This window comes from Microtus ochrogaster, chromosome 4 (genome assembly GCF_000317375.1).
Source record: "Microtus ochrogaster isolate Prairie Vole_2 chromosome 4, MicOch1.0, whole genome shotgun sequence".
NCBI classification, from domain to species: domain Eukaryota; kingdom Metazoa; phylum Chordata; class Mammalia; order Rodentia; family Cricetidae; genus Microtus; species Microtus ochrogaster.
In genome coordinates this window covers 51,029,032-51,037,146 of record NC_022011.1, presented here as the reverse complement: position 1 = coordinate 51,037,146, position 8,115 = coordinate 51,029,032, and the positions used below count along the sequence as shown (strand labels likewise).

The following is an 8,115-nucleotide window of genomic DNA, read 5'->3' as shown; positions in this document are numbered from 1 at the left end:
AGGGAGAAAGAAAGAAAGAAAGAAAGAAAGAAAGAAAGAAAGAAAGAAAGAGAAAGAAAAAAAGAAAGAAAAGAAAGATGTGCTGGAGAGATGGCTCAGTGGTTAAGAACACTGGCTGCTCTTCCAAAGGATATGGGTTCAAATCCCAGCTCCCACATGGCAGCTCACAGCTGTTGTTAACTCCAGTTCCAGTATACAACATCCTTATATAGGCATACATTCAGTCATAAAATAAATACATAAATAAAAAGGAAAAAAATATTCCAGTACTTGGGAGGCAAAGGCAGGAAGATCTCTGTGAGTTCAAGGCCAGCCAGGTCTACAAAGTGAGTTCCAAGACAGCCAGGACCATTACACAGAGAAACCCTGTCTTGTAAAACAAAAAACAAGAAACAAACAAAAAGGCTGTTCTGTAGAGAGCTCAGTCAGTAACATGCCTGCCATATAAGCGTCGATTTACTCTCCAGAATCCACATTAAAACAAAACAGACATGGTGGTCCATCTTTATAATCCCAATGTTAGGGGAGCGGAGGCAGGAGAATTCCTGGAGCTCACTGGCTGGCCAGTCTATCCTAATCAGCAAGACACAGGTACCAGGGAGAGACCCTGACTCAAATACCCAAGGTTGATAACTCCTGAGTGCCAATATCTGGCCTACAAACACACAACCTCTGGCCTACAAACACACAAACATGTGGAACTGTATACACACAAAGTCCATTCTCGTGCATGCACACATATCTACACAAATGTGTTGCTTCTAATCACAGTGACTTTCCCACCTCAGCAAAACACAGCAGTGTCTGCTCCCTAAAGCACCGGGGTTGCCACGGCTGGTCCCCAAGGAGCCACACTGTCATGAGCAATGTCCTGAGATCCCCAGCATCCATCCTCCCCTCCTCCACTCCGAGCTCCCTATATTTTTGCCCAGGCAAAGCATCCCTGCCATCCCCACCCACCTGTCTGGAGCCTCCTGGTTCCCAAGCACCATGCCAGATGTCACCTTGCTCCACTTCTGCAGTGGTGACCCGAGACTCCCGGGGGCTTCCAGGTCCTAAAGCAGAGAGGACACATAAGACCCACACCCTCATTTCAGGTCAGAGTTGGGCTCCAGACTCTACCAGGGCTTCAGCCTGGACTCTCAGGGCATTTCAAAGAATTAGGGGTGAAGAGGCAAATAGGTCCCTCTAGTCCTATCTATCTGTGGGGACTGTGCTGGAACTCCCCCCAGACAATCAAACAGGAACCAAGTTCAGCTAGGAACATTCCCCAACACTGCCGCCATCCCAGCCAGGGACAAAGGTGTCCCAAGCTTATCCTCTTCTCGTTAGCATTGTCTCCATCCCAGGTATTCCCTCAAGCTGCCCAGAGCCAATGCCATCTCACCCCCCAGGGCCCAGTGGCACCCAACCACCCACCTGTTGATGGGCAGTAAGCAGGCAGGGGTAGCAAAGAGCCTCAGGCTCAAAGGCTTGGCTAATTCCCTTCTCATCACCCACGGAGCACATACCTCAGACTGTACGGAACTGGGAACAAAGGTGACGATGCCAGGGCTCCTCTGGGAAACCACAGGGACAGCCTTGCCCAGGATGGCTTCTCGCTGTTTCCGATATAGCTCCTGCAGCCTCTGGTTCCGCAGCTCCAGAGTGTGTGCAGCCAAGGTCTTCTGCTCCATGGCCTGTTGGCGTCGGGCCTGGGCCTTCCGGCGCATGAAGTCACGCAAGGACTCAGAGTTACGTGGCTGGCCCAGAGGCTGCCGTGGCCTTGGACAGGGTGGGGTCTCCAGGGTGTCTTGCTCCTTTGCTGGTTTGCTCTGAGGGAAGTCCTGGGCAGGCTCTGGCCAAGCTGGCTTGACTTTTGAAGGAGGAAGGCCAGCACTTTTTTCCTTACTGTAGGGACTCTGAACAGAGGGGCTACTCCAGGGCTGCTGGAGAACAGGATGTACCCTTGCCACAGAGCTCCATGGGCTGTACCCAGGAACCTCCCAGTCTGTACCAGCTGTGTAAGTCCTCTGTGAACAAGCTTGGCTAGCCAGAGCGCTCCAGGGTCGCTGTGAGAAGGGGCCTGACTTTTTAGGGGGGCTTCCAGACCTCTGGAAGGAGGGATCCTGTCCTAGATTTTCCCAGGCCCTCTGTGGACTGGTTTGCCAAGCCACGGCACTCCAGGGCCGCTGGGAGAAGGAGCCTGGCTTTTCTGGGGTGTTTCCAGGCCTCTGGAAGGAGGTGTGTTGTCCCTGTGCTGCCCAAGCTCTCTGTGGACAAGACTCCTGCTCAGCCGCCGCTTTCTTCCAGTGTTGCTGGCTGTGCAAATTTCCAGCCCTGCCCAAGGAAGAGCACTTCCCTTCTGTTGCAGTCCAAGCACTCTTTGGGGAGGCCTGAATGTCCCAGGGGTTCTGGAGTCCCTGCTGGCTCTTCCCTGCCAGGTTTTGTGGCTTTGGTTTTGATGACGAGAGCTTCCTTGCCACCCTGGGGCGCCTGGCAAGCTCCAGACCAGTCTGGATTTGCTGGCGCAGGTCTTGTAGGATCTCAATGGCACCCTGGATAGTTCCTGACTGATCATGGAAAGCTAGGTTGGGTGTGTGCTCAGAAACCTGCTGGTCACCACGGGCACAGGGAAGCTTAGAGAACCAGGTGTGGACAGATGTGTCCCCGACGGTTCCTGCTTCCTTATCAGAGCCTGCAGAGACAAGCGATGAAGGAGTGTTGGGGTCTGTGGGCTGAGGGAAAGAACAGACTTGATCCTCCATTTGGGACATCATGGGGTGACCAGGGAGACCTTGGCCTTGGCCCCACAATCTCCCTCTCAGTCTCTGCTCTTATGATCAGCTCACAGGAGGGCAAGTGCTGCATTTGAGTGAGCCAGCTCCGCATGTGTTGGCGGAGTACACGGAAGGGAGGCAGGTGTCCCCCACAGGAGTGGCCATTTCCATCCACTCTCCTCACAAAAGCCCACGTAGCACATCTGCTCTCAAAGCTGAGAAAAGCTCTCTTCAGGTTTGTAAAGGTAATTACTCCCAAATGTCTATCTCTCAGGGAAATCTCGAGAGGCTGCCCAGTTACCACCCCCCCCCGGGGGGGGCAGCACAGAAATCTCTGTGCCTAATCACAAATGCCACAGCAAAACACAGCTGGCTAAGGCTGAGGCAAGAGGTACCTAATTCCGTGGCGGGGGCCTTGCTCTGGAGCCGGGAGAGGGCAGGAGGGGGCCCAAGCAGCCGCCTCACCAGGGCTTGTCCTTTCCTCCAGGCGTACACACCAGTCAACTCAGAATCTTAAATAGAAAACACACAGCCGGGCCACGGCCCTCAGACCACGGGCAATGGTTCACACCACTTCTGGAGACAACTTGGCATACCCCACAAGGGCTCACAGGGAAACCCCTCACATCCAAACCCCTGTGGGAACAAAGTCAGATGTTTAGTCACTAGCCAGCGTGGGTGAGGAGCACCCCAGAGTGATGGTGAACCCCAGGATCCTGTTCAATGGCGAGGGTAATAAAGACTCCCCAACAACAACTCTCCCCATGAGCACTCCATACCAGCCTAGGCACACAGCCCACATTTGACCAGGAACAACGGCAAGGCCGCAGCCTCGGTAACACCCGCAACCAGCCACTCAGCCAGGGGCTCCTGCCAGGGCCACGACGGAAGCCATGTCACAACCACATACCTTAGCTGAGAAATTAATACACTCTGAAGCTGGCCAGAGTCACAGCAATGGGGCCAGGATCAGAGATGGCGTTAGGCCTCCTAAACGGTCAGAAATAAATGACCGGCGTGGCTGAGCTGCCCTTAACAGACACTGACATAGGACAAACACGGCCAATCGAGGTTTTACTCCATGATCTCAGATTGTATCCACCAATACCAACGCTGACTGGCCACCATGACGACCCCAGTCACAGGGCCCCACAAAAGCAGGAAGGAAGCAGGCTTTTCACCCACACTCGTATACACTTTCCCACATGCTCCCAAGGCTCATTCTCACTCTCTCAAGCCATACTGCTCGGTTTCCCACGGGCTCACACACACACACACTCACACACACTCACACACACACACACTCACACACACACAGGTTCACACAGGTTCACATGCTCCGTGGAAGTCTGTGCAGGACAGTTGTGAACTTACTGCAAATTACGGGTGTGGCAGACCACGTTCTTTCTTGCTGGGTGGTGGCGGCGCATGCCTTTAATCCCAGGATTTGGGAGGCAGAAGCAGGCAGAGCTCTGTGAATTGGAGGCCAGCCTTGGTCTACAGAGTGAGTTCCAGGTCAGCCAGGCTGATGATTACACAGAGAAATAAAAGAAAACAAACAAAACAACAACAACAAAACAACGTTCTGTCTCCAGAGAATATGGACATGCCAGGGTACACCCATCATGTCCTTGCTTTAAAATGCATTCAACTATCAAAATGTTCGTAATTCTTTCTAGAAGGCCACCTCGTGGGATGAACATTCTCCACTCCGCCCCATCCATAGTTCATGGTAAGTTCACAGTTTTCTTACGCAGGCTTACACAAGGCTCACACACAGACACACACATTCACATGTTCACATGCTTGCACACACTCACCCATTCACACAGGTTCTCAGCTCATGATAATCCACATACTCATACATTCACATACAGGCTCACATAATTCATATATGTTCTTTCACATCAGCACACATATTACATATTTCCACATGCTCATATGTTCACGAACGTGCACTCACTCATTCACAGACATGACCACACACTCGCAACCATATACGTATGCTTTTTACACTCGCATGTGTGCAGTGCACATGCACATACAAGCTCTCACACACACAAATTGCTCACAGACACAGACATACTACTTTGGGCCCAACCAGCTCTGCAAAACTCAGATCACAGCTGGTGTGTTCCCAGGCACTCCACCCACGTTCCTGCTCAAGGTGACACTATCTGAGGCTTGGAATCACATCTCCGTGTGGACTCAGGCAGGACTTGCCCTGTTTCCTATGGCTAGCACATCACAGCTTGGACAATGCAGAACACTGACCCCTGAGGGCAGCGTACCTGAGTTAAGTCCTTCTCAGTCCTCCTCCTCCACTGACCTGACAGCTGGGAACTGAATTAGCAATCTGCCAGAGTTTAGAAAATTAAGCCATTGGGGACTGGAGAGAGGGCTCAGCAGTTAAAAGCACTGGCTGCTTCCTGGCTCAGATCCAACACCCACATGGCAGCTCACTAACTGTAAGTTCCAAGAAGCTTACACCCTCTTCTGGCCTTTTTAGGCACCAGGCATGCAAGTAGTGCACAGACATTCATATAATCAGAATGCCCATACACATAAAATTTAAATTAAATATTTTTAAATTAAAAAATCTCTCGAAAAGTAGTTAAATCATGATAGTTGTAAAATAGTCACCTATCCAGGCCAAAGAAAGACAAAGCCCTCTTTTGCACAGACCGAGTGATCTCTTCAGCCGGAAAGAACTCTGCTGCACTGAGCTGTTCCAAGCTACTCAATTCTCCAGCCCTGAAACCACCTATCTTGGGCACCCAGCCACACCCGCCATGGGGACAAGGCTTCCAGGCCTTGCTTTCTCTAGGCCCCAGCTTCTTAAACTGTAGGTCTTGGTCCTATATGGGGCTGCATACTCACAGACACAGACATACCACCCCCAGTCCAGCTAGCTCTGCAAAACTGAAATGTGGGGGCAGAAAACAATGGCTACAGTAAAAGGTTTCTAGACACACAGCATCTGTGGTAATTTGAATGTAATGGACCCTTATAAACTCATAGGGAGTGGCACTATTCAGAGGTGTGGCTTTGTTGGAGTAGGTGTGGTCTTATTGGAGGAAGTGTGTCACTGTGGGGGTGGGCTTTGAGGTCTCCTATGCTCAAGCTACGCCCAATGTAGGGGACAGTTCACTTCCTGTTGCCTCAAGATCAAGATGTAGACATCTGAGCTCCTCCCCCAGCCCCATGTCTGCTGCGTGCTGCCATGTCCCACCATGATGATAATGGACGAAACCTCTGAAACTGTAAGCCACCCCAATTAAATGTTTTTCCTTATAAGAGCTGCTGTAGTGTTAACTCTAATGTAGATTTATAATGAAAAGAAGCAAGCTGAGAAAGGAAATAAGCAAAATGTACAGATTGAGAAAAGGGGCACCAGGAAGTGGGATGGAGCTAAATCCTGTGTTCAAGGAGATAAACAGATTAGGAAATGGAATAAAGGGAGTGGTGACCTCAGGATCTTGCCCCAAGGCCAAGGCATATGACATGGGTGGAGCCTGAATTGCCTTGGAGACCCCAAGATGTTAGAGATGCTGGAACTTGCTGAGGAAAACTACTAACAGAGAATGAACAGCCCAAGAGGAAGAAGTGCATTGTGGTCAACAAAGCTGAAAGGAGATCTAAAGAGTGTTTTGACGTCAAACATGAAGAGGCAGAGTTTGAAGTTTTCCTAGCTATTTTCATTTTTGCTTTTGTCTAGTATTTCCTCACTATATTCCCCTTTGGAAAGGTAATAGATATCCTGTATCATTATACGTTGGAAGTATGTGATCTGTTTTGTGATTTGATTTCATAAGGGATTACAGTTAAGAGGTTGCATGTATCTCAGAAGAGACTTTGAACTTTGGACTTTTAAACATTGTTAAGACTGTGATAGACTATGTGGACTTTTGAAGTTGGACTTTGGAACTTTTAAATGCATTTTGCATTATGGTAGTGTTACAAGCTTATAGGGACCATGGAGTGGAATGTGGTAGTGTGAATCTAATTGGCCCCCATAAGCTCATAGAGAATGGCAATATTAGAAGGTATGGCCCTGTTGGAGTAGGTGCAGTCTTGTTGGAAGAAGTGTGTCACTATGAGGGTGGGTCTTGAGGTCTCCTATGCTCAAGCTACGCCCAGTGTAACAGTTTACTTCCTGATACCTCCAGATCAAGATGTAGAACTCTCAGTTCCTTCCCCAGAACCATGCCTGCCTGTATGCCGCTGTGTTCCACCATGATGATAACGGACTAAATCTCTGAAACTGTAAGGCATCTCCAATTCAATGTTTTCCTTTATAAAAGTTGCATGGTCATGGTGTCTCTTCACAGCAATGGAAACCCTATTTAATGCAAAATCAATTTAAAAATGGAATGCATCATGAATCCAGGATGCTTCTGGCAGTGCTTCTCCATGTTACATCACAAAAATTCCCAGCAGCCTCAGTTCTGAACCCAGGGCAGACACACGGTGCATGCTGTCATTCCACACAACTCCAACAGATACACCTGAAGTGCCTCAGCAAGATCCCAGACCACTGCATCTCATAAACCACAGAGATTTTATTATACTCACAAAACATTTTGTCTTTCTAGAGACAAAGTGGTTTTATTATAAAATTGTACTTCCCAATGACCATCATCTGAGACTCAGATCAGTACAGCTGAATTAAATTGTGTTAGAGTGATTTAGTTTTTCAAGACAGGGTTTCTCTCTGTAGTCCCGGAGCTCACTCTGTAAGCCAGACTCGCCTTTAACTCAGAGATCTCCCTACCTCTGCCTCCCAAGTGAAAGGATTAAAGGTGTGTGCCACTACTGCCCCATAGAGTATTTGATTTTTAAAACTGCTCTTTGAGTCTTGGAAAGAGCAGGGATACAAGGAACATACCTAAACATAATAAAGGCAATATACAGCAAGCCAACAGCCAACATCAAACTAAATGGAGAGACACTCAAAGCGATCCAACTGAAACCATGAACAAGACAAGGTTCTATTCAATATAGTTCTTGAGGTTCTAGCAATAAGACAACAAAAAGACCAGATCAAGGGGATACAAATTGGTAAAGAAGTCAAACTCTCACTATTTGCTGATGATATTATAGCTTACTTTAACAGTCACAAAAAATCTACCAAGAAACTTCTACAACTCATAAACACCTTCAGTTATGTAGCAAGAAACAAGATTAGCTCAAAAAAAAAAAATAATCAGTGGCACACACCTTTAATCCCAGCACTCTGGAGGCAGAGGCAAGCTGTGTAAGCTCGAGGCCAACCTGGTCTACAAGAGCTAGCTCCAGGACAGGCTCCAAAGCTACAGAGAAACCCTGTCTCGAAAAACAAAAAACAAAACAAAAA

General features: G+C 48.7%; 1 protein-coding gene across 1 annotated transcript in view; it reads right to left on the bottom strand.

The window, feature by feature from the left end:
- LOC101979818 overlaps nucleotides 1–8,115 on the bottom strand; it is a 54,809-nt gene that overhangs the window by 30,943 nt on the left and 15,751 nt on the right. The window contains exons 6-8 of the mRNA XM_026778632.1: nucleotides 3,155–3,271; nucleotides 1,512–2,677; nucleotides 961–1,055 (exon numbers count right to left, since the gene is read on the bottom strand). Of these exons, the coding sequence (XP_026634433.1) occupies nucleotides 961–1,055; nucleotides 1,512–2,677; nucleotides 3,155–3,271 (1,378 nt within the window). The remainder of the gene's footprint in view (nucleotides 1–960; nucleotides 1,056–1,511; nucleotides 2,678–3,154; nucleotides 3,272–8,115) is intronic.